This window comes from Opisthocomus hoazin, chromosome 4 (assembly GCF_030867145.1).
Source record: "Opisthocomus hoazin isolate bOpiHoa1 chromosome 4, bOpiHoa1.hap1, whole genome shotgun sequence".
Lineage (NCBI taxonomy): Eukaryota > Metazoa > Chordata > Aves > Opisthocomiformes > Opisthocomidae > Opisthocomus > Opisthocomus hoazin.
Window position 1 is genome coordinate 77,664,384 of NC_134417.1, and position 26,185 is coordinate 77,690,568.

Consider the following 26,185-nt stretch of genomic DNA (forward strand, 5'->3'; position numbering starts at 1 on the left):
GGGATTAGAATTACAGTGCATTTAAACAAATTCTGTGAGCAGTGGGATACTTCCTGGATTCCTTACACAGTCTCCAGAAGACTCTCTTTCGCAGAAGAGAGCATTACAACAACAAAGTTACACAGTAAAGATGTTTTTTTGACATTAACAGGACTCCACTAAAGCAGGCATTCAGCCTTAAAATTTCTAGTGACATTTTTCAGTGTAGCAATAAGCTAAAACTACTTTTTGCATAAACAGCCATTGTGGAGAGGTAACTCATACAGTAATCCAAGATCTTAAGTACATAGTTCATATTTAGGGAACTTCTTCAGTTTCCTAATTCAGTCTTTTTTTTTTTTTCTCAACATATCCTTATTGCACTATCAAGTATATATTGATACATGCCAAAGTTCATACAGATCTACTTTTCAGAAGATTAGTATCTACCATAACTTATGTAAAAAAAAAAAAGGGGGGGCATGGAGAAAAAAATATTAATAACCTCTACTGTTAGGTAACTCCACTTACATGGAGTTCCTTCATTACAATGCTGTGATCTATCTGGACTTCTGTAAAGCTTTAGGCACGGTCCCCCACAACATTCTTCTCTTTAAATAGAATAGATATGTATTTGACAGATGGACTGTTGGAATTGGTTGGATGGTCACATCCAGAGAGTAGTGGTCAATGGCTCCATGTTCAGATGGAGATCAGTGATGAGTGGTATCCCTCAGGGGTCTGTACTGGGACCGGTACTGTTTAGTTTCTTTATCAGTGACATAGAAAGCAAGATCAAGTGCACCCTCAGCAAGTCTGCAGATGACACCAAGCTGAGTGGTGCAGTTAACAAGCCTAAGGGACAGGATACCATCCAGAGGGACCTGGACAAGCTCAAGAAGTGGGCTCATGCGAACCTCACGAGGTTCAACAAGGCCAAGTGCAAGGTCCTGCACATGGATTGGAGCAATCCCTGGTAACAATACAGGCTGGGGGATGAAGGAATTGAGGGTAGCCCTGCCGAGCAGGACTTGGGGTTGCTGGTTTACAAGAAGCAAAACATGACCCAGCAATGTGCGCTCACAGCCCAGAACACCAACTGTCTCCTGGGCTCCATCAAAAGCAGCATCGCCAGCAGGGAGAGGGAGGGGATTCTGCCCCTCTGCTCTGATCTGGTGAGACACCACCGGGAGTCCTGCATCCAGCTCTGGATCCCCCAGCACAGGAAAGACATGGACCTGTTGGAGCAGGTCCAGAGGAGGCCACAAAGATGATCAGAGGGCTGGAACACCTCTCCTGCAAGGAAAGGCTGAGGGAGTTGGGGCTGTTCAGCCTGGAGAAGAGAAGGCTGAGGGAAGACCTTATTGCGGCCTTTCAGTACTTAAAGGGGACTTCTAAGAAAGACAGGGACAAACTTTTTAGCAGGGCCTGTAGTGATAGGACAAGGGATAATGGTTTTAAACTAAAAGAGGGTGGATTTAGACTGGATATAAGGAACTCATTTTTCACGATGAGAGTGGTGAAACACAAGCTGCCCAGAGAGGTAGTGGACGCCCCATCCCTGGAGACACTGAAGGTCAGGTTGGACGGGGCTCTGAGCAACCTCGTCTAGAGGAAGATGTTCCTGCTCATTGGGACTAGATGACCTTTAAAGGTCTACTTCAACCCAAACCATCTACGATTCTATTTAAGGTTTCTTTCTGCAATCAAGGCTTCTTTCTGTGAACACAATCTTGCCAGCATCCTGGCTCCAGTATCTCTGTCCTCAGAGAAAAGTGTAACATAAAACAATACCAACGCAAAAGCAGATCTGTTAAACAAAAGTTAACACATCAAGAAATCAAGGCATCTGGATACTGTATTATCAGCATTAGCAACAATAATAATCTAAGACATCATTTTTGATTTCTCATAGATATATGAGAAATATATCTCTGTACTGTCCCAACACAAGTAACTTCAACAATATGTACAAAATCCTATTTCTATAGGGAATAACAAGTGGCAAGCAGCTTTAAGGTAACCGTTTTGAGTTGTAGTATCAACAGTATTAGCCACATGTGGGTAAATCAATATTCAAAAGTGACATCGCATATAAAATGTGGGCAATGCAAGGCTTAACACAGCCTCCTTCAAAAAAAAAAGCCAATTCTGTGCTACTGTATAAAGGAGGAAAGTCTTGGAAGTCTTTCTTAAAAGTCAGAACACATATACAAGAGATTTTTAAACACTCTTTTGAAATGAATTTGAAATGCATTTATTAGCAGATCCACATGTTCTCTTAACACCTCTCACACAGTGTTTGTGAACGTTAAAAGCTTTCCATTTTTTGAAGGCACAGTCTTTCAAGTTATAAGCTACTCATTTCATATTAAGTTTAACATAATTAACAGGTTTTAAGCAGTTCAAAATATTTTCCTATCAAGAAATGAAAACTGACATGAAGAGATAAAGACATAAAGCATCTGTAATTATTTATAACTTTTCCCACCTTTACAGCTGAAGAAATCACACAGATTTTTCTCACTTCGGCAATAAGAGTACTTAGGAATAAGGTTTATACAGATAAATCTATGGGCTCAAGATGGTGCTTGGCCTCTGCAACCACACAAATCACTACCAATGATGAAAACACTGTTTCTTTTCTTTTTAAGCATGGAACTTCTGTCAGAGAGACTGTTAGATACATCATCAAAGACTGTGTTTCAGCTTCTATATGCCTCTACTAGTTTCAGCTACCAACCATGCCAAACTTCAGGTGGGCACTGTCTACACACCATGCTGCCCCAAAAGGACTCAGCTGAGTAGAATGGAAATTATTCTGGTATCACTGCAAATGCAGTGGTTTATCTTTGTCAGTTTTTCCCAGTCATTCTGCTCCATAAAGGACATGATCCTTTGAGATTTGCAAAGCAAGGCTTCAGTGAGGCAGCCACTTGGGGGAACTAATTGTTCAGAAAATAACTGAAGGGAGGTGATGGAAGCACTGGTCATAAACTCATAATATATAAACCTTCAGGGACATTGCAAATATAAAGTAGATACCTTAGAAGGTGAGGATAAACAGAAGAGTCAAAAGAAAAGGTTGTAATTGGATTCTTAAAAATTATTTTCTGGGAGAACTGCCAGTTGAAATTTCTTTTAGTGTGATTCAAGAAAGATATGAACCTGAACAGTAATTCATTCACTGTAAAGTCAATGTCAATGTAAAGTCCTTTTTAAAAGGACTATCAAGATCACATCAACCTGGACAAAATCTTGATGTGCCTAATGTAAGTGGTAATTAATAGACTTCTTTTTTCGTTAAGTGCAGGAAACAATAATGAGCAGGTCTGCTACAAAAAGGAAGGCAGAATTCTTCCGAAACTATGCAGCACAAAAAGGTCAAGTAGAACCATTTTATGAATAAAACATGAAATATTTTCTAACTAGACTCTTGCTCCCCTTTCAAATAAGCTGGGAATAGAATCTATCTTCATCTTGCTGAGAGTTCAAAACTCCTCCCTTCCCTCCACGGGACAGAAAACACGTACATCTCATTGCAGTAAGGGAATTATGCCTCTTAATCCCAAAATGTATTTGTTGCAAATAGAGAGCACAACAGAACAGCAAAACAATTACTCCTTTTATAGAGTATCACTTTTTTTGTGAAAATCAGAGCACTTCTTTCTGAAGAGAGCCTGTATGTAATAGAAAAAAACACAATTAATTCACCACTTTGGCTCAACAGAGAAAATATATTTCACTTGAGGCATTAAAAGCATCCGTACAGTGACTTCTGTACTACAAACCTCCTCATTAAAGATGAACAGAGGATCAGAAGACTGTCAGTCTTGGCCTGCCCTATTTTGAGTTTTCCAGTATGAACCATACACGGGGTTTATCATTCCCCAAAGAAAGGGCCAGAACAGAGGATACATTATTAAACTCAGGTGATAGTTGGAGAGTATTTTCTGCAGGACTTTGTAAATAACTCATTTCTTTTGAAAATGACCTAAGCAATCTAACCTTTGAATAGGGAATCTCTACCCAGGGTTTTTATTTGCTCTAGCTCTCCCCCCTTTTCCTTCTTCATGACCCAAATTTCTTCAGAAAAAGACTCTACAGCTCTGGCTGAGATATGCAAAACTTTTCCACCTGTAGTCAATACCACTAACAATTAATGCAAAAATAACGATTAGAGGATCTCCACAGTACTTCAAATAGATATGTGTATTTTTCCAAAGACAGACACAGTGCTGTATAGCATAGGAAAACCAGAACATCTTCAAAAAGACTATGGTTCTGGCTAGGAAGGCGTTAGTTTTCAGAACACATAGAAGCATCACTTGCAGCTGAACCTGAACATAGCCAGGCCTTTCCGGCAGTAGGATGGCGCAGAAAACAATTTAAGTTATAGTATCTACATGTTTTTCCTCCCTCTGTGCATCATCACAAATATTTGCAACGCCTGTTGGCACTGCTAAGCTTGCCCACGCCAGCCACTGTGCTGTCTGCAGGCAGCCCCAGCCCCCACTGGGTACTGGACCTGCCGTGGGGGAACTGACTGCGCCCGGCGCTGCTCGGTGGCGACGCGCCCGCAGGCGCTGCCGCGGGTGCCAGCACACCAGGGAATGCAAGCAGGAACGCGGGCCCGAGAGATGGATTCCTTAGCGTGCCCTGGGCCCAAACCGCGGCACATTTCTCACCCAACCCGAGGCGCCCCTCGGCGCCGAGTCCAGCAGGGGAAGGCAGGCGCCCGCCGCCGCCCCCGGCCCGCCCGGCAGGGCAAGGCCCGCACCCGGCAGGGCAAGGCCCGCAGCCCCCCGCGGGCAAGGTCCCGCGCCCAGGAGGGCCTCGTAGGGCCACTTGCTGCTCGTTCTTTGAAGTGCCAGCTCAGTGCAGATCTGCAGCTCATGGCGACTACCCTACAGTAATTGTCAAACCACAGGAAGGCTAAACTACCTGTCTAATCATTTCGTAGCACTAAATACGGCTTCTACAGAAAAATCCCCAAAGCCATGACATGTTTTACAGCACCTCTAAACAACTTCACGAGTTGTGTTATGATTTCAAAATATTCTGCCTTTGCAAACTTTTCAGTCAGTTCAGTGTTTTGTATAAACTTGAGAACATCTTGAAGCAAAGCAGCTGAGCCTTCCTGTTAAAATTAATTACTTCTATTAAACTATTTAGTATTTTCTATAACAGCAGCACAGCTTTTGTTCAAGAAACTTTAAAAAAAAAAAAATCCATTACTGATTTTGTGTTGATCTAGTCAATGTCCCAAATAACTTGTCCATGTTACTAAAACCATCAGTATTTACAACAGATGTTCTTCTTTTAGCGGATACCCGAAAATGAAGCACTGTTACCAAACACATTTTCCCATCCCAAGCAAGGCCCTGAAATCTCTGTCAAACTTTCTTGCTTTCATCATGGCTCAGCTCATCACACAAACCATCTGCATAAATAAAGATGTAAGCATCTGCTGTATGGCAAATGGTCTCAGGGGCAGATGTTTTTATCCTCGCATTCATGTCACTGGCTTGGATACGTTATTTGAACAGATGTACGCAATCCGAAAGTGTCGTGTCCCACAGTGAAATGTCTCCAACTGCTTTCTATCAAAGTACATAAATGCTATTTGCACCTGCATTTATGTTAATGATATAAAGGCAGCAGGGGTTCCAGCAAAGTGAGACTTGATGCTAAGAAACACATTTACATGGCTAATTGAAGTTTGAGATCTCCCAGCACCAAATGACCGTACTAACATGGATACAAAATGTACTATAACTTTTTAAAAAACTATAGGCTCTTTCTAAAAATTAAAATAAACATACTCAAGGACCAAAACTATGATTTCAGCCTGTCCTATAGTTCTCCAATGTATATTTAAAAAAGTATTCAATAAATTCCTAGATAAACCAGGACCGCCTCATATTTAGCACAATAATTGTGTAAGATACACAATTATTTCATGCTGGAGTCATTTAACAAAAACGTTTTATAAATCTGTCACTGCCAAAGGTATTTCAGTTCTCTAAGGCACACTGGTATTTTATGTCATTATGGAGCACTATTAAAAAACCCAGCACTTGCTCCACAGCAAATATTAACATGAGTGTAAACGACAGAATATGATGCTTCAATGATGGTTTCATAATTCCTAGGAAAAAATTAAAATCTTATACATTAAATATTTATCATTATTCAGAAAAGTGCATCTGTTTGAACATGGCGTTAAAACTGCTTGTTATATAAATTATAATCACATTCCTTGTATTTCAAATCAAGAAAAATACAGATGACCTGAAGAAGTATGTATCAAATTACAGAACTCTTGCTATTACATGACAAATGGTAGCAGTGAAGAATTTATGTTGTCACTCAAAGAACTTGCACTAACTGTTACTTCCATACTCAACTGAAAAATAACAAGCACTTTCAAAACACAGAAAGGCAAAACTGCTATACTGAATGTAACTGATGGATAGGTTATACTTCCAATGCCATTTATTTTCAAACCTTTTATTTGTAAGAAATGTACCAAGGTCATAGTTGTACATAAATCATCATAAATTGCTAATAGCCGCACCATTTTCAAAGTGCCACAAAACGTTTAAGAAACAAAAGCTATGCTCGATACGAGGACAAACAGAGTGACAGTAAAAGAATACAAAAAAATGTACTGAGACTAGTATATTTGTAGAATATCCTGTTTTCACACTGATAGAGCTCTTAGTCAAGATTTGGTTATAACTTCTAACATGATACCTCACTTCCAAATTTTACAACATGGCTCTTATAAGTCACTCTGGGTACAAGTGGGTAACAGGATACTGACTGGAATGTATTTTTGCTTAGGAAAAAAAAAAAGTCTTCAAAAAAAACCTCAGAGCAAATGCTTCACAAGTTTCAAGTTTGCAAACAGCTTCACAGTCTATATTCTCCTCCTGTTACTCAGCAATGGCTTTAACATAAAGGTAACACACTCAATTTGACTACAACAGTGGTCAAATTCCTGTAATTTAAAGGAAAAAATAAATTAAGGCTTTCAAGTATTTGAATTAAGTATTTCAGTCCTCAGCATACAGACGTAGAGTACACTGCAGGGTGGACAGCTTTACACAACAGTGAGTAGTTTCCCTTGAAAGAACAGTCCCATTAGACACAGAACTCATCAACTAAGATCAATTTGCATGACATTCTGCTGGAAGAGCTTCCCCAGAATTATTACAGTATCATAAAAATACTCCATCTTCACAAAACAGGTGAAGTATAAACTTACATGACAGTAAAAGCTCAAGGCTTCAAGTTAAGTAATATATCGTGCTTTTTTTAATTAACATAAGTACTAACAATGGAAACTTAACAGACAACTTGCAATGGTTCTGAAAGGTCCATTAGAGCTTATGTCATATCCATCAAACATTCACTCACATTTAAGAAGTATCATTAAAAATGACATTCAAGTTAAAAATCATATTTAAACATTAACATTGTGGCACAGAACAAAAGGGAAAGGAAATTAAATTTACGGCTGCACATTTAGAGGCTTGGGAATACAGAGTTGCAGCACAAATACTACTAACTCGGAAAAATTCAAGATGCTAACCCTACTGAAAACTAAATCAACAAAAGATGACTTCTGAAGATACAAAACATAGAAGAAATATAGTTAAACACAAAAAAATGTTAGTAAGGATAGGAATGATGGAGAAAAGACACCTAAAAATCTAAGTTTATGTTTAAAAAAATGTTTATTTCCTTGTTTGTGCTAGTCTTGTAGCATAACTTGCAAATAGATTTGACCTCCAATTATATGGGGGTCAAATATGACAATGATTTTCAAATATGAGGATAAAAAAATTATAATAAACCCTGAACACTTAATTCCGCTGAATCAGACAAGAAGCAGATTTATATATTTCAACTATAGGCGATAACAGTAATTAGCCATGTCCTAAAGAAGAAAATAATCTTACCTGTTGCAATTGTTTAGTGATAAATGCTGCAGTAGAATGGCTTCTCTTTTTTTAATCATATTAGGGTAGTAGACATGAGTTATACAGTGATTTATTAATGATGATGATTTTTTTTTCACATTTTGAATCACAAGCATCTAATTTCTTAAAAAAATATAGAAAGTATACTATACCTGCAGAAAAAGTTAAAGGATTCTGCATTATGCCCTTTAATAGATGTGACCACGTTCCTGGAAAGAAGAAATACAGATACTTAAAAGTTCTGGTAATTTTTCATAAACTAAAAAACAAAACAAAACAAAACAAACAAAAAAACAAACCCAGGACAATGGCAATAGTTTTCTGAAATTCTGTTTCAGAATGGATCCCAGTATGTCCATACCTCATGCAAAACACCACCAGAGTTTCAAAGCAAGTGTTTCTCTGAATCACACATACTCTTATATGCACTCTCCATATTTCAACACTGGGTACAACTAGCTTGGGCTTCTTGTAATTGAAAACCCCTGTTAAAGCCAGAAGAGAGGACATGTCATGAACCCCAGTTCTGAAGAATCCCAGACAACGTCGGGCTAAGCAAGCATTTTCCTTCAAACATCTGACTGCATGGATCCCATATAACTGACTGACAAGCAGAATCTTCCATGGATACTACAATGAAGATATTAGCTTGCATTTGTGAAGCAAACATTACACTGCCACCTCTCCTGAATTTGACGTTGGTACTCATCGCAAAATTTGATGCATAATGTTTGACATAAAATACCATTACATCAAGTGCCCACCCAGTAACTTAAGAGTTGGCTTTTTCTTTCCATTGCAGGCAGTGTGTTGCTTAAGCTTTGATCAAGCGTGATTCAACAGTCAAGTAAGAAAGACACAGTATAATATAATGACAATATAAAATTGCGTTATTATCCACTTAGATTTTGTTCATCATAAAATGGTCTAGCATGGCTGCACAATAGTTTGGTTCAGCTGAACACCACTTAAATGTTATAAATCACACAGGGTATAAAACTCTTGTTCTCCTGATGCAGTTGGAGGCTTTGGGAAGGTAACAGACAAGTCTACTGACTGACGCAGATGAAACTCCAACTACCTGGGAATTTACTTGGATCTAGGCTTTCATATCAGTGCATATCTATAACATTTCCCATGATCAGAGCCAGCGGTGCAGATGTGGAGCTTGTTTACTTTCCTGACCAATTTAACAGCCAGAAGAATCTTACATAAAAAGCATTCCAGACACGCACTCCAGAGCCCCCTTCTGAGCACATGAAATGCCAAAAGATAGGTTTTGGATAAATAGTCTTGAATATGTTTCTTTACTATTAAGCAATTGACTCTCAAAAAGCAATGGAGAGGTTCCAGGAAGGAGGTGGTTCTGTGGGCAGTAGTAAAGTATAAAAGAGGCAAAACCAATTCCATTTCACAGAATCACAGAATGGTAGGGGCTGGAAGGGACCTCTGTGGGTCATCTAGTCCAACCCTCCTGCCGAAGCAGGGTCACCTACAGCAAGCTGCAGAGGACCTTGTCCAGGCGGGTCTTGAATATTTCCAGAGAAGGAGACTCCACAACCTCCCTGGGCAGCCTGTTCCAGGGCTCCGTCACCCTCAGAGGGAAGAAGTTCTTCCTCATGTTCAGACGGAACTTCCTGTGCTTCAGTTTGTCCAGGAAGTTCAATACCAAAAGCATAAAAGAAAACTGAGCATGGCTGCTGTGAGGAGACCTCTCCCACAGCAAATGTGAGGCTCTTTGGTACCTGCATGCTCTCTGCTGAGCCACAGGTAATAAGAAGCCCTTCCACATTGACCTGGCCTAGGTCTGTCAACACTCACCAGCAGATCCCCGGGCTGCCTCCAAGAGCCTCTGTCCGTGGTGCTTCAGAGAGCTCACCGCTCAGCTGCCAGACCCAGCATACACACGTATGTCAGCTCACCTACAGGTAGCTTCACGCTGTGCTAACACATAGCCAACTACCTCCTAACCTGCAATAATGGAACAGCCCACACGGATGTAATTTTGGAATGGCAAAACACTTCTAGGAACCAGTGTGGGTCTTCAACGTGCCACCCACAGTGTAAGACGTCCCTCTTTAAGGCCGTACTACTCGACAAGATCTTTTTACAGAAACGAAGTCAGAAGTTCTTCTTCCACTTTAGGATTTCCAACAATTGCAAACATACTGAAGTAATTACAGCAATGCACATTCTTGTAAAAAAAAAAAAAAAGTAAGAAATGATGTCCAAATGAAGGTTCCCTAAAATTATTATTCCGAAGTCACATTTTTATAGGTTTTCACAGTCCCTCCCAGTTGTAGGGAGCACAAAATCCTTTAATAGGGTGCCCCACTTGTAGTTACTAATTCCTCTCAGAATTATAGCAAACAAACCAGACTTCCAGGATATGGATCAATAATTCTTAGAATACCATGTGGAAACACAAGCTCCACATCTTCTTCCAATCATTTACAAACCCTAATGCTAGGACAGAAAACTGGACCATACAGATCCAAACATTTTGTACAGTCATCTCTGATTCGAATTCAACCCTAACTGCAGTAAGATAACGGTCTTGCTCTAGACAATACAGTGCTTATTTGACAGACTAATACATTGATCAGCTACTGTCAATTAAAAAAAAAAGGTATAATTTCTCAAATTAACTTTTCATCTTCTAGCCATTCATTAATATTTTTTTAGTTGTTGTTATACTGAAGAAACTTTCACTGCCCTTTATCTTTGCTGATATTTAATCAAGTAACTTTCCTTTTTGGAAAAACTGAACACCTCAAGATTCTGAAGTCAGGGCAAGCTGCTTCTTGTCACTCATTCAATTTTTTCTGTACATTATTGTATGTATGACTGTATTAAAGTATGTTTTCTTTGAATACAAATACAGTTTACAAAGCAAACCACATAACTTTGTGTGACTGTCCTGTCTGCTTTTTACACTATTTTCACATTTATCAACAGTGTACTGTCTTTTTCATCACTGCCTAGTGCTAGTCTTGGAACCAGTCCCACCACAACCTTACTGCAAGTATAATGATTCATGTTCCTTTCTCATTGACAGTTTCTGACATCCTTCAGCCAACTTGTAACATGTTTAACAGTTACTTAACGACTACAGATCTCTATGTTTAGGATATGCATCAAACTGCAGCCTTATTAAAAAGTTCTGAAATTCTGAATTAATGCACAGTACAGAAGTTGAAGGATATAACATCTATAGAGCTACCTATACCAGCTCTCAGCTGAATCGATTTTATTTTCATTTGACCATAAGTCTGGCTTGGCATGACTACTTGCCATAAAAAAAAAACACGCTGATGTTGAAAAAAGAGACAACCTTAGAAATGAAATTATTAACTAAATTTTGTACCTGGCTTACACTCTTACATCCAGAACAAATTTTAGGTTGGACATGAATAAAAATTCAGGATGCCTCTTGTTTTTATTTAATACTGAGGAGGTAAACATTCTTATAGTCCTCCTTGGTTATACTTGAGTCCAATACCAGTTCTTTCCAAATACAGAAGATGTTATTAATAATTTCTATCTGGCATTATCATCAATTTTTTTCCACCTGAGAGACTATCCCAATGATAAAATTTTTAAAATTCTGTATAATATCAAAATCTGTTTTGCTCAATTTGTAACTCTACCGTAGGACAATAAATAAAATCATTCAAGTCACAGTACTGCAGAACTCAAAACAGTTCTCTTGAACTGCTGCTGACTGGTCAGAGAGGAAAAGAAATCTATTACAAGAATTTCAAGTGAAGCGGAGTGGAAGCTGGACAGAATTAAAAGGTAAAATTTATCTTACTGCCATAAAATAAGCTCTATTATGCCTATACTACTCCCTATGTTACCACAGAATGAAAGGATAAATGAATTTTCAACCAGAAGAAGCAAAAATAACAAATAAACTGGAAAAAAACTACACTGTAAATTGGTCTCTAACAATCAAAGGAAGCAGAGCATATACACGTAATAATTTAAAAGCAATTTTCACAGAAAGATACCCACAGGTCTTTTATATGAAACTGGTGTCCTGATAGACTGAATCTGAATATCAGGTGAACCCAATTAACCTACTTTGATGCTTGTCCATACTAAGACATTTATTTTAGATGTTACAGAAAATCCTGTAGGACACTACACAAAAAAACAATAAATATGCTGTAAAGGTTATGGCATTAATTTTACTGTCACTCTCATGCTTTAAGCAGGCATCAAAACTAAAAGTCTCATCCTCTGGGAAGGAAGAACTATCTGAAAGTAATTATAGTACTCATTATCACAGCAGTATCAAACTAAACCTCTATGACCCTAAATGAAATTATTTTTGATACCTTTTGTTAAAAGAACAAAGCTTCTCAATGATGACTGCACCTTCTAATGCAGTGAACATTAGTTCAGATACTGGAAGAAAGCATTAAATCAAATCTTATAATTTCACATTAAGCTTAATTATGAATTTTAATTTAAAACCAGGCATGTAAAGAAGTGTTAGTTAAATATTATTATGTAATTTCATTTCAAAAGGAAAACATACAGCTAAAAAGAAAAACTAAATACTTAGTACAGTTTAGAAAAGATGTCCTCCTAACAGAAGCCCATGAAATGTCAATTTGTATTTCAAAAGTAATTTTATTTACTTCATTTTTCACACCTGTTCTTTCACACACTGTGCCATCTTGTAAACGACAGTGGTATGCAACCATTATTTGCCAAAATTTAGAAACTCTTCAACAGCAACCAAGTTCCCTACAAAGCCTGAATGAATCATACCAGCATAACTTCCAGGAAAGTTAACAAAATCAATTGGTATTTAAAGACCGAGTTAAGACTTGAAATAAATGATTAAAACATTGAAGCTATGCAAAAACACTGAGGAAGGTAAAAGTGACACACACAAAGGCTGATTAGTGTAACACACAAAAGCATTTGTTCAAGCACGCATATTTGCCAAAAGCCTGCAGTGCTTGGCTACTTTATAAAATCAAGCACAAGGCATTAAGCCAATTTGTTAAAAAATAAAAAACCCCTTCAAAACCCCAAACCCAATAACCAAGCAAAAGCTGATTTACACTTCAGAAAACCTGCAGAAATATTCTGCATTTCACCATCCAAATCTTCAGTTGCAGAAGTGTGATTTATTCTTATTCAAAATTTTCTATTTTAAATCATATTTTCACATCACAATTTCATTCTACATCAGCAGATCCTTATCCTCCTATTCCATATCCAAAGAGATATGTACGTTGTCACAAACAGCAGCTTTCTTACAAGAGAAATTACACACTGCTTATGCTTCCATGCTTAGGTAATTAATCAGGGAGAAATGTGTGTCCGTGGCAGAATTCTCTTGGCTGGGCCCATCAGGTGACTTCAGCAGACAGCCAAAAAGAAACAGAAGCCTCATTACAACTGCTCACTTTTTCCCAGTACAAACCCAGCCGAATCTAAAACCCAGGCTATTTGTAAATTTTTGGTCATCCTATGAGATGGACCGGTCCAAGCGCACTTCCTGAACTTCAAGCCTTACAGGCACTGAATGCCACAGTGGCAACCTTGGACAAAACCCCTTCCCTTCATACTCTGTTAGGTGATGTGTAGGGTGGTTGGCTGGCATGCCTACACTATGCCCATCTGTCAGAGTGGAACTGTGCCTACACGACAGGTTCTATGCTACTTTCAATAACATGTTGCTGATAATAAAAGCTTATTTATGGAACAACATAGGGCAACTTCAACATCTGGCTTCAAATAAAAAGCAAATGAAAAATGATTGCTTTTCTTGAGGAGATAAATCTTTTGAAACCAACTTCTAAGGTTTTTCAATAGTATGAATAAAGACTAGCACATACACTGCAAGAAATGAGGATGTTCCACACATTTTCTACTATTGCAGACAGTCCAGCATGCAGTCTCAGTAATTCTTATTTTACAGCTATAGCTATCTCCAAGAAAGCAAATTCAAGGACCTGAGAAAAAATTTATAAAAGCTAAGTTTCTCAAAAGGACACCTGGGAGAAGATAAGGCTAAAGAAGGAGCAATAGCGATTCTTCATTTCATGAAATATATGTGTATTGAATAAATTGCAGTTGAACAGTTTTTACCACTGTAAATAACCCCAACTATTTTTCATTTGAGAAAACAACTCCACTCTGAAAAACTAAAAAAAGGGCAAGGAACAGCACAGTTGCTTTTATGCCTAATATTAGACAATTCATAGAATGCCAAATTTTTTTGCAATCTTTTTTCCAAGTTTCCAATTCAAAATGACAGATTGTCACTTCATGTTTTCCTTCAGTAAATACCTTCTCAGTAGTACTGCTTTGAATGCTGCAAACTGGAAGTACTGTGTAAGTTCTACATCTGTATTAGACATCATTGCCATCATTCTATATTAAAAGGTCAAAGCTTCTGATTTTAAAATAACAGTCTTGGACCTTACTGTTGTGAAAGTAACTGTGAAATGATGAATCAGTACAAATTCCTACGTTTTGTTATTGATTCTGAGGGCAGCTGGAAACAATAGTTCTGGAAAATACAAAGTAATCATTTCATTTTTATAGATACTACATGAAATCTATGCTATCAATAATTCTTACAACTTAAATTCAAATTAAGTTAGTATTTTTAAAAAATCAAGAAACAGAAACATCTAGCACTCTTACTTGGCAATGACTACTCTAGAATTTACTTTATAATTCAAGCTCTGCAATTCCTCTTACTCCTGTTCCCCCCCGGCTCCCATTATCCTAGTCCTAAACTAAGCATTAATTTACTGCTTGAGTCCAAACTGCTAAGAAGTTCTGCCAGGATTCTCAATAATGCAGTTTCATAAAACAGAACCTACATATCTTACAATTCTGTTAGCAGTATGTAATGTCCTTCATAGTGGAATAGCAGTACACCATTATGGTTTTCAGTTTGCAATGCCTGATTCCATTTTGAGACTTTTTGACTTTGCTGTTGTTCATAATTAATGACTGTTTTGGTCTGATAAGGACAGAATACATAATTTATCTTTCACTATGTATCTGCTGCAATACATTAGCTTTCTTTTCAGATAAACAATGTCACAAATACTAAACAGCTAATTCATAGCAGTTACAATAAAACTTACATAGCATTAGACAAACGTCTGCAACTGCACACGCAGGTACTCACATAATCATTCAGGTTGGCAGGGACTGTGCTAGGTCATCCTGTCCAACTTCCCTGCTTAAAGCAGGGTCAACACTGAGCTTAGGGCTTTGTCCAGATGGCTCTTGGGTCTTGAGAGCCTCCAAGCTCAACGAGTGACTTCTAGAAATGAAATTATATTTACCAGTTAACAACAAAGGATAGCCTGAAAATCACAGTAACATAGGGTCTGCGTACGTAGGACAGATTGTTCCAGCAAATCCTGCTGCAATGCTCTCGCCATACTTCAGAATTAGCTAAAAAGGTATTCAAAAAAACCTTCCTGTATATCATGCTATGCTGAAGGATTAAAGAGAATTTGACTGAGTGGCAGAGAACAAAGATATTTAATAATAAATTGCCATATATACATTTTATTTACTTGCTCTTACACTACAGATAAACAGGTTATTTCAAAGAGTAGCATGAGGTTAACGTAGGACAAAGGTACCAACCAAATTAAATAAAGATGACTAAAGGAAAGAACAAAAAAACGTTACTTGTGTATGGTAGCATAATGACAATTTTCTGGTGAAAATGAAGTTTTAGGATTCTGTTAACTATCAGTTTAGACTACAGACATAACCAGCCAGGACTGCAATGCTGAAAGGAGAGCAAGTGTTCTGTTTTTCCAGTCTGGTAGTCCTAACATATTTCAGAGATATTTGATACCTCAGAACTTATTCGTACCTAGTGAACATGTATTTGAATGTCTCAGGTAACACAGCCCTTAAAATTCCGTTAATAATTGAAGGATTAAGACAAGAGTACAGCACATTCACCTGCACAACCTGGCTGACTGAAGTTTGAAACGTGGCACTTAAGTCTTCACAGAATCACAGCTGGCCCTTAGATTATGTGAAGACTAAACAAGAAACAATTAATCCCTAACCACCTCTTCTGTTTTGACTATGGTGTTTTGGGTTATTTGGACACTAACCTGAATCACTCAGGGGATGAAGATAGGATAAAACTTACTGTGTCATTCAGGAAGGGTTTTGTACAGGGTTTTATAATAAAGTCTGGACATGTTGTTAATGTTCTACTTAGAAGAAAGCTAACAAAAAGCAAAAAACAACTCCAAACTTTGCAAAGTGAATTGCCTTTGCAATTCAAACTCAAAGGAATTGTTTCTGACTTTACAGCTGTAAACTTGAGCGTAGTACTAAATTCTGCCATGGTACTATGTAAATAAAGTGAGCATCATCTATAGTTGTTTCTATAAGAATTTCCCGTAGAAATTCTTAGAATTTCTTAGAAAGTCAGTTAGACAGCTTTCAGTCAGAAAGCTACATTTTGACATTTGTAATACTTGTGCAGCAGTACCCCCCATATGAAAAATACACTGTGTTTTGTAAAGTAAATTCAATGCATCTTCTTTGCAGACTCAAGCAAAACAAGCATTCAATAACTGGGGAAAACAAAAATAAAAGGAGCTTATTGTTACACAACGTGGAGGACAAAGTGAGAAGGCAAACCTGTGACTGTGCCTGATCAAGCAATAAATGAGCTAGGCCAAGATAGCATGTATTTCCAGGATGTTAAAAATCAAATTGCCTATAAACTAACAACTTTAAAGAGAACATCATCCCCCTCAAATGGCTCACCTGTAACACACACATTTCTAAGGCAGAAGTTAAAGAAAAGAGAAAAAGGGTATTAGAGCCAAAAAAAAAAAAAGTAACACTGACCAATGCCTAAGACCAATCAAAGCACATTAGATTCTAAGGCCTAATTTCTCTCAACCAAAAAAACTCTTAATACGAAGTATACACTGAAATATTTAGTTTCTTACATTGAAGGAAAAGGCCTATTTTCTTCAGCTGAATTCAAAAATAACCTCTAAATTCTACAGAAGAAGAATTCACTTGAGAATGTGTAACCATTCTAAGGCACAGCTGGTCCTTGCAGATTGCCCTATACTGAAAAATACACAGACAACTCATCAGATATTGTACTAAGACCTGTTTCAACTGTTTTGGTGCTACACTGGATCTGCCCTCAAACTTTGACTCTAACATTGCTACCCCAGACTGTGTTTCAGGGACTCTTTTTCCGGATAGCTGAGTGCCTAGTACACTTTAAGAACACATACACTTTTAAAACCAGAGATATAAAATAGTGAGATTTTCCTAATGATGTGGATCATTAAAAACATTGCCCAGCTATGAATTATATCCTGTGTTTCCCAAACACGATCCTACTGACCAGAAAGGAGTATGTACTTAATAGGTCACACTCAAAAAAAACACGTAAAAATCTAATGACTGGCGTAAGCAACTTAAATCCTGTATGGCTTCCACCTTTACTGTCTCCTAAGCATATAATAAACTGTTCTACATTGGAAGAACCATCAAATATTAAGTTTACAAATTAGAACGTGATCTCACAGAAATACCGTCATAAAACCCAGAGTTCCAAGTTTAATGCAAAAATTAAAAGAATGCATTTTATATGAGTTCTGTGACAGTAAGTACCTTAAGTGTTAAAGAATACTCCATAAATTTTATACTTGTAGATAAAAAGAATTCCCAACACACAACCAGCATAGTCAAAATTATCTTGCAAATCTAAGAGCAGTTCAGCTTCCACAGCCAAAGAAGCAGAGTACAGCTGTGGAACCCTTGTGGAAACAGCAGCCAGAGAAGCAATCGCCCAGCTGTGTGCTGAGCACATGTAGAGGAGGCAGCACCCTCCCTCCCTCCCTCCCTGCTGCTGCTCTGCTAAAACTCTTTCATACAGACCCCAGCAGAGACCTTCAGCTGTTCGTACGCATTCTTTGCTCAGCCGTATCCCTCTCACTTTCTGGAAGAGGGCTGTCACCGCTTCGAAGGATTCGCCCGCATGGAACATCCCAGTTCCCTGACTGAGAGCTCCCAGAGCTCTGACCCAACTGACAAAGTAACTGCTGGGCCAAAGCGACTGATATATCGTTTATTTTAAGAATGATTAGAACATAACAGAGTGTATTTTCTAGTCAATCTGGTATAAACACATTTTTTAATACCAATCGTATAATTTAGATAGACAGAAATATTCCACAGGCTTATCTAGATTAGATGACATCGCTTGATTAACGTTCACAAGCAGCACACAAGAGCAGCTGTTGTTGAAACTGGTAAGCCATTCACCATGCAGTATACAGGACAACATTTGCAAGACAAAGTGTATATCCATATTCCACAATTTACTTAAATGACACCTTTTCTTTCATTATTCATTAATGTCTGTCAGTTCAATGCTACTGATGAAACATGCCTTCTATTTACAAAACCTTCACACAGATAAACATACAAAAAAGAATAAATCAAAGTCTAACCTCTCCTAGTTAGCTGCCTTCGCTCACTTATCTTGTGTTGTTTTCCTTGTGCAAATAGGAAATTGCACAAGACAATATAATTTTCACTTTTGTATCCCCCATCCTGTTTGTTGTTTGAAAAACGTTGAAGGCACAGAGCTTCAAAGACCATCAGACATACTCAGTGAAGTGTTCTCATAACACGTTCATGGAGAAAAAATGTGAAATAAACATGTCAAAATTGTTCCTGGCCACTGTCCACCAGCCAGCTGTGGTGCGCAACTATGCTAACCCTGGGAACATTCTTCTTTCTTTCTGGGCCTCCAGCTTTGCCTTCTGTTCCTAAGGATATTTGTTTTCCTAATTCATTCAGTTACATCTCAAACTAAGCAAGCCCAAACTGAATCAGTACTTCAAGAGAAAAACAATTAAGCATAACTAAGCTTTTAAAACAACTAGGCTTGTGTGGTTTGATGCACAGTACCTTTTAATTAATTTCCCATAAAAACCATGCCGTGGGACACCTATACAGCTTGAGTCATGTCAAGTCTTCAAATTCTAACACTGAAGTTCCACTCAGGATAATTAAATGACCAACTATTTTTTTGAATAATGGCACCAATTCCTACATTATGGCCAAATTCAAACTTTGGTAGTCATATTCAGTGTCTCTAAATTTCAGTAGAGTTTTAAGTATTTGAGACACTGCTCAAGCATGCAAAGAGAGAGTTAGGAAAGGCAAAGGTCACCTGGAGTTGCAGCTAGCATGGGATGTGAAAGGTGACAAGAATTCTGCAAGTGCACTGGCAACAACAGAAAGGCTAAGAAAAATGTGGGCCTAAAGATTAACGGGGAAGGGGACCAGGTGACAGAAGGCATGGAAAAGGCTGAGGTACTAAGATAATGTCACCAGCAGTAGACGAAGATGCAGTTCAGTAAGAGAATACAACCGGACATGTGCAAATCCATAGGATCAGAAGGATGTATCCAAGAGTGCTGAGGGAGTTGGTCAGTGTTACTGCAAGGATGCACTCTAGCATCTTTTAAAAGTCAAGGCATCAAAGGAGATTCCTAGAGACTGGGAAATGGTACACAGCACACCCATCTTCAAGACAGGGAAGAAACAGGATCTGTGGAACTACAGGCCAGTCAGCCTAATCGCAGCCGACAGAAATGTTATAGAGCAAAGCCTCCTTGAAGCCATTTTCAGCCGTGTGAGGGACAGGGAGGAGGCTGTGAACAGCCAGTGCAGATTTATCAAGGGTAAATCATATCCAACTAACCTAACTACTTTCTGTGATGAGACGACTAGTCTTGTGGATAAAGTGAGGGCAGTAGGTGTTGTTCATCTTGACTTTATGAAGGTCTTTGACACGGACTCCCCCAGTAACCTCACAGCCAAATTGGTGAGATATGTACTGGAAAGTGGACGATAAGGTCCACGGAAAACCAGCTGGACTGTTGGGCTAAAGGGTGGTGGTTAGCAGTGGTATAAAGTTCAACTGGCAACCAGTTACCAGTGGTACACCTCTGGGATCAGTCCTGGCGCCAACATTGTTCAACATCTTTACTAATGACCTGGATAAGGCAGAGTGCACTCCTAGCATTTGTGTAACTGATATGAAACTGGGAGCTGGAGGACAGGGCCTCTATTCAGAAGGACCTAGACAGGCTGGAAGAAAGAACTACCAGGAATCTGTGAAATTCAGCAGTAACCCCATGCAGCAGTACAAGGTAGGGCGCTGACTTGCCCATCTGGATCAACATTAATCACGCAATTCTTTAAGTCTTCACTGATGGCATACTACTATCCGCCTTTTGAAGGTGCTCATATTATACTTTCTAAATTTGGGCACATTAGTTCCCCTTCCCCTCCAGCCTTCTAGAACTTCTACACTGTTCTATGATTTGTTAAAACTCAAAATTAGTGATTCATATAGCTTCTAGGCTTTTTTTTTTTTAGTATCTGTAGGTGTCAGTGCAGCAGATTTAAAAACATTTAACGTTAATAGTTGCTGGTACAGTGATAATATGTTCTTTCCATCACTAATGATGGAGGTGAGATGTAAAAGCATAATCCAGCCTCTTTCTCAATACAGAACATAATATTTATTGAATATTTATGCCTTTTTCTGCACAGCAAAAATCTATCAGCCTTGCCCGTTATTGGACTTCTATCATTACTAAGCTCTTGTGTCCTTCAAGAACACCCTCTATATTTAAAGAACTCTATTGTACTCTACTGCCCACAGATTTTTATTAATATCTTTACCTTCTTAACCAACATTCTCCAAGCCATGTAGTGCTTGCCATCATCAGCTCCCCATTCTTTAAACTGTATTGCTAACATCACTCCCCTTCTTACCTTGTTTTAAGCAAACAAATCATGTTTCCTAAAATAAGAATCGCTCTGGGAGTATCTAAATGAGCAAGCAATTGTCAAGTTAGTCAGATTCTTCTGCTCAAGCATTCCTTGCTTTTAACAATTGCTCATTTTAAAGATTAAAGTAGGAGATATGTGCATGCAGAACTTGTTTTTGGCTCCTAGTATGAAAAGTTAAGTCACAGTGCCTAACATACCTGCACTATTTATTTCACATGGATCAGAAATAAAACCTGTACAGAACTAATCAGAATAATATGGCTTTTATTTTTAGAAAACTGTCAGACATACATGCATGAACAAGTATATCAGAAGCTTCAGAAATAGATCAGTGGCCATCTGATTTATCATAAAAAAACTCTCCATACATGCACCAGGTTGAACTTTCCTTATCTTCACAGAATCATAGAATAGTTTGTGTTGGATGGCACCCTAAAGGTCATCTAGTCCAACACTCTGCAATGAGCAGGCACATCTACCACTAGATAAGGTTGCTCAGAGCCCCATCCAACCTCGCCTTCAGTGTCTCCAGGGACGGGGCATCCACCACCCCTCCGGGCAACCAGTTCCAGTGTTTCACCACCCTCATCACGAAAAATGTCTTCCTTTTATCCAGTCTAAATCTACCCTCTTAGTTTAAAATCATTACACCTTGTTCTACTGCAACAGGCCCTGCTAAGAAGGTTGTCCCCATCTTTCTTATAAGCCCTCTTCAAACACTGAAAGGCCGCAATAAGGTCTCCCTGCAGCCTTCTCTTCTCCAGGCTGAACAGCCCCAACTCTCTCAGCCTTTCCTCACAGGAGAGGTGTTCCAGCCCTCTGATCATTTCTGTGGCCCTCCTCTGGACCCGCTCCAACAGCTCCATGTCCTTCTTGTGCTGGGGGACGCAGAGCTGGACACGGGACTCCAGGTGACGTCCCACCAGAGTGGAGCAGAGGGGCAGAAACCCCTCCCTCACCCTGCCGGCCATGCTTCTTTTGATGCAGCCCAGGATATGCTTCGCTTTTCGGGCTGTGAGCGCACATTGACAGCTCATGTGCAGCTTTTCATCCCCCAGTACCCCCAAGTCCTTCTCGGCTGGGCTGCTCCAAATCCCTTCCTGCCCCAGCCTGTATACTGGGGGGTATTGGTTTGCCCCAACCCAGGGGCAGGACCCTGCACTTGGTCTTGTGAGGTTCACACAGGCCCACTTCTTGAGCTTGTCCAGGTCCCTCTGAATTGCATCCGTCTCTCAGGTGTGTCACCCGCACCACTCAGCTCAGTGTCATCTGCAGATTTGCTGAGGGTGCACTCAGTGCTGCTGTTGAGGTTATTGATGAAGATACTAAACTGTACTGGTGCCAATCCGGACCCCCGAGGGACACCACCTATCACCAGTCTCCGTCTGGACAAGGAGCCATTGACCACTACCCTCCAGATATGACCATTCAACCAATTCTCATGCACAGAATCACAGAAAGGAAGGGGTTGGAAGGGACCTCTGGGGATCATCTAGTCCAACCCCCCTGCCAAAGCAGGCTCACCTAGAGCAGGCTGCACAGGACTGCGTCCAGACAATCGACCAAACAGTCCACCCATCAAATTCGTATCTCCCCAATTTAGAGAGAAGGATGTTGGGGGGCACTATGTCAAAGGCCTTACAGAAGTCCAGACAGACGACATCCATAACTCTTCCCTTGTCCACTGTAGTCGTCACTCCTTCACAGCAGACCACTAGGTTGATCAGGCAGGACTTGCCCTTGGTAAAGCCATGCTGGCTGTCTCAAGTGACCTCCCTGCCTTACATGTGCCTTAGCATAGCTGCTAGGAGGATCTGTTCCACAGTCTTCCCAGGCACAGAGATGTGGCTGACAAGTTGGTAGTTCCCAGGGTTCTCCTTTCAACCCCTTTTAAAAGTGGGTGCAATGTTTCCCTTTTTCCAGTCACCAGGGACTTCACCTGACTGCCATGACCTGTCAAAAGTTATGGAGAGTGGCTTGGCAACTACACCAGCCAATTCCCTCAGAACTCTGGGATGCATCTCGTCAGGTCCCATAGACTTTCATATATTCAGGTTCCTCAGGTGGTCATGAACCTGATCTTGTCTTACAATGCGAGCAACTTTTCTCCCCCAGTCCCATCTTGCAGTCCATCCACTCAAGAGATGTGGGAAAAGAGGTTGCCAGTGAAGACTGAGGCAAAAAAAGTTAAGTACCTCATTCTTCTCCTTGTCCATTGTTACCAGTTCACCAGTCTTGCTCATCAGGGGACATATGCTTTCTTTGACCTTCCTTTTCTGGCTGACACACCTGTAGAAGCCCTTATTATTCTTTGCATCCCTTGTCAAGTTCAGCTCCAGCTGCGCCTTGGTATTTGTGACCCCATCCCTACACAAAACGTCCTTACACTCTTCCCAGGATACCTGTCCCCGTTTCCAATGCCTGTGCTATTTCCTTCTTGCCCTTCAGCTTGACCAGCCATGCCAGTCTCTTGCTTTCCTTTCCTGATTTCTCACACCTGTGGATCAAGAGCTCTTGCACTCTACGGAAAGTGTCCTTAAAGATCTGCCAGCTCTGTTCTCCTTCCTTGTCCCTGAGGGTAGTTTCCCAGGGGGTCCTATCGATAAATTCCTTGAACAGATGGAAGTTTGCTTTCCTAAAATTCAGGGTCCCGAGTTCTGTCTTCACCTGACCCATACCCCTCAGGACTGCGAACTCCACCAGTGTGTGACCACTGCAGCCCAAGCTGCCTCCAATCTTGATGTCACTGATGAGCTCACTTGCACTGGTGACCATCTGGTTCAGTATTGCATCCCCTCTGGTAGGCGTGTATCTTACCTGGCTTAAGAAGTTATCCTCAATGCACTCCAGGAGTCTCCTGGATTGCCTACAGCTCATCAGGCTACTTTTCCAGCAGATGTTGGGGTGGCTGAAGTCCTCCCAGCAGGATGAGAGCCTGCAAACGCAATGCCTCCTGGAGCTGGAGGAAGAAGGCCTCATCAATAGGCTTTCCTTGATCAGACAGCCTGGAGTAGACACCAACCACAAGGTTCCCTTTGCTGCCTCAGTCTCCAATTCTTATCAGTAAGCTTTCTACCTGCTTGTGGCTATTCTGCAGAGACAGTTCTTCTCACTCTATCCTTTTCTTGATCTAGAGGGCAACACCTCTGACCCTCATGAACAGCCTGTAGCCATCGATAGCCTCACTCCAGTCATGGGATTTGTCCCACGGAGTTTCAGTAAGGGCAACTAGGTCATATATATCTAGCAGCACAGTGGCTTCCAGTTCCTCCTGTTTGTTGCACATGCTGCGTGCGTTGGTGTAGAGGCACTTCAGCTGGGCTGTTGGCCATGTCACCTCCTCACAGGAACACCCCTTAATTCCTTTGAGCAACTTCACTGGTGTTTCCCTGTTAGCCCCTATTACCTCAGGAGCCCCTGGCTCACCTCCATAAGACTTCAGGTGTGCTGCAGTGCACCCAGCACATCTCAGAGCACTGGGCTGAGAGCCCTTGCTAGCAGCCCATGCCTCTAACCTTGGCGTGTCATCCCACAGATGGTCATGGGCAAGCCTGGTATTATCCCCCTCCTCCTTCAAGTCTAGTTTAAAGCCCTGTCAACGAGTCCCACTAGCTCGTGAGCAAAGACCCTCCTCCCCCTTTGATAAAGGTGAATCCCATCAGATGCCAGCAAGCCTGGTGCTATGTAGGCCATCTCATTACCAAAAATAACCCAAAACTGTGGCAGTGACACCAGCCGTGGAGCCACATATTAATAGACTGGGCCTGTCTTTCAGTGTCGCTGCCCGCAACTGGAAGGATGAAGGAAAAAATAACCTGTGCTCCAGACTCCTTTGCCAACTGTCCCAAGCCCCTGAAGTCTCTTTAAATTGCCTGTGGACTACGTGTTGCAACTTCATTGCTACCCATATGGAAGTGCAGTAATGGGTAATAGTCCAAGGGCTGTACCAGGCTACGAAGTTTCTTAGTCATGTCCTTAACCCGGGTCCCAGGGAGGCAGCAGACTTCCCTGAGAGGAGGGTCTGTCCGGCATATTGGACCCTCTGTTCCCCTCAGAAGGCAGTCACCTACAACTATAACCTGCCTTTTCTTTCTTGTAGAGGTGCTCAAGATACAGCGGGTAGGCCTTTCTGATCTTGGCAACACCTCTGGTGTAGATGGACCATCATCCATTGACTGGCCTTCCACACCCAGAGCCTCGTACCTGCTGTACACAGGCACCTGGGAAGGCGAGGTAGGCGAGGAGGGGGTTCGCCTGCCGCCCTGAGCATGGACTTGCCTCCATTCACTCCTCTCCTTTAAGATACTGCCTTCAGCCTGGCGAAGGGAGGCTACAGGATCCCCTTGATCTTGTCTTTTTTTCTGGTGGCTGTCCCTGTTTCTGTTTCAGGGAGGGCAGAGCATGGTTCCACCAGCCTACCTCTTTCTCAGACTCCTTGCTGCTCCTTAACCTTTCTTCTTCCTCTCATAGCTCTGCCTCCAGGCTGCGCAGATCGTCCACCCAGTCACACCCCACACAGCTCTTCTCACCGCCTGCCGTCTGCCACCAGCGAAACGCTCCAGCTCTCCCCACCGCCCGAGGCCTGGATGGCTGCGTGGGCTTGTGTGAGCTCTGTCTGGATTCCCACATCCATCCAGGTCAGCGCAGAGGACATGGCTTTCCACCAGGTGGATAATTTTCCTTGACTCAATACAGAATCAGTTTTAAGGAAATACTTGTGTTTATAGGATCTGAATTACATTCATAAAAAGCCTCCAATATATTTTGTCAATGAAAACACTGGCACAGTACCACTCTACTTGTCTTCCGAATTCTGAGAACTGTTAATGTAGGCAACAAAATGTTCAATACACAAGACCACAGAAAAGTCTATAGAATTTTGTTGTGACAACTCAGTTTTCACAGAGGTTCTCCAGCACATACTCATTAAAAATGTTTGACATACAAGTTATTTGGGTCCACTATCATTTTCATTACAAAGCTGTGATTTGTTTTTTTTTAATTAATCAATTTGCTTTATCTCAAAAAATTCGCACTAAATAGCAGAAATATACAAGTCTGTACAAAACCCACGATATCCCCTAAGATATAGATAAGAATTTTAATATGGAAAGAACAAAAGTTAGTGTATTTCTATAAAAATAAACATCAATGCTCCCCTTGCAGCAAAGCAGAAAACTGCATGTTATTTCTATCACATTCACTTTTTCTGTGAAGTCCATTCACCTTTCACTAACCATGACATAAGTTGTGTTGTAAATTTTGTATTCTTCACTAGCGAACTTGTGAACAACCTGCAACTTTTTCTGCATCAAACATTCATTCATTCAGCCCAGTTACTTTTTTTT

At 40.4% G+C, this 26,185-nt stretch overlaps 1 protein-coding gene across 8 annotated transcripts in view; it reads right to left on the reverse strand.

The window, feature by feature from the left end:
* Positions 1-26,185, reverse strand: part of ZNF438 (zinc finger protein 438) — a 59,080-nt gene that overhangs the window by 13,164 nt on the left and 19,731 nt on the right. For 6 of the 8 annotated variants that reach the window (XM_075419652.1, XM_075419649.1, XM_075419650.1 and 3 more), the window contains one exon: positions 8,123-8,179. In XM_075419652.1, coding sequence (XP_075275767.1) covers positions 8,123-8,150 — 28 coding nt within the window. In that variant the 5' untranslated portion in view covers positions 8,151-8,179. Of the gene's footprint in view, positions 1-8,122; positions 8,180-15,141; positions 15,280-26,185 lie in introns of all 8 variants that reach the window. The other 2 variants (XM_075419648.1, XM_075419646.1) reach the window with 1 other exon arrangement.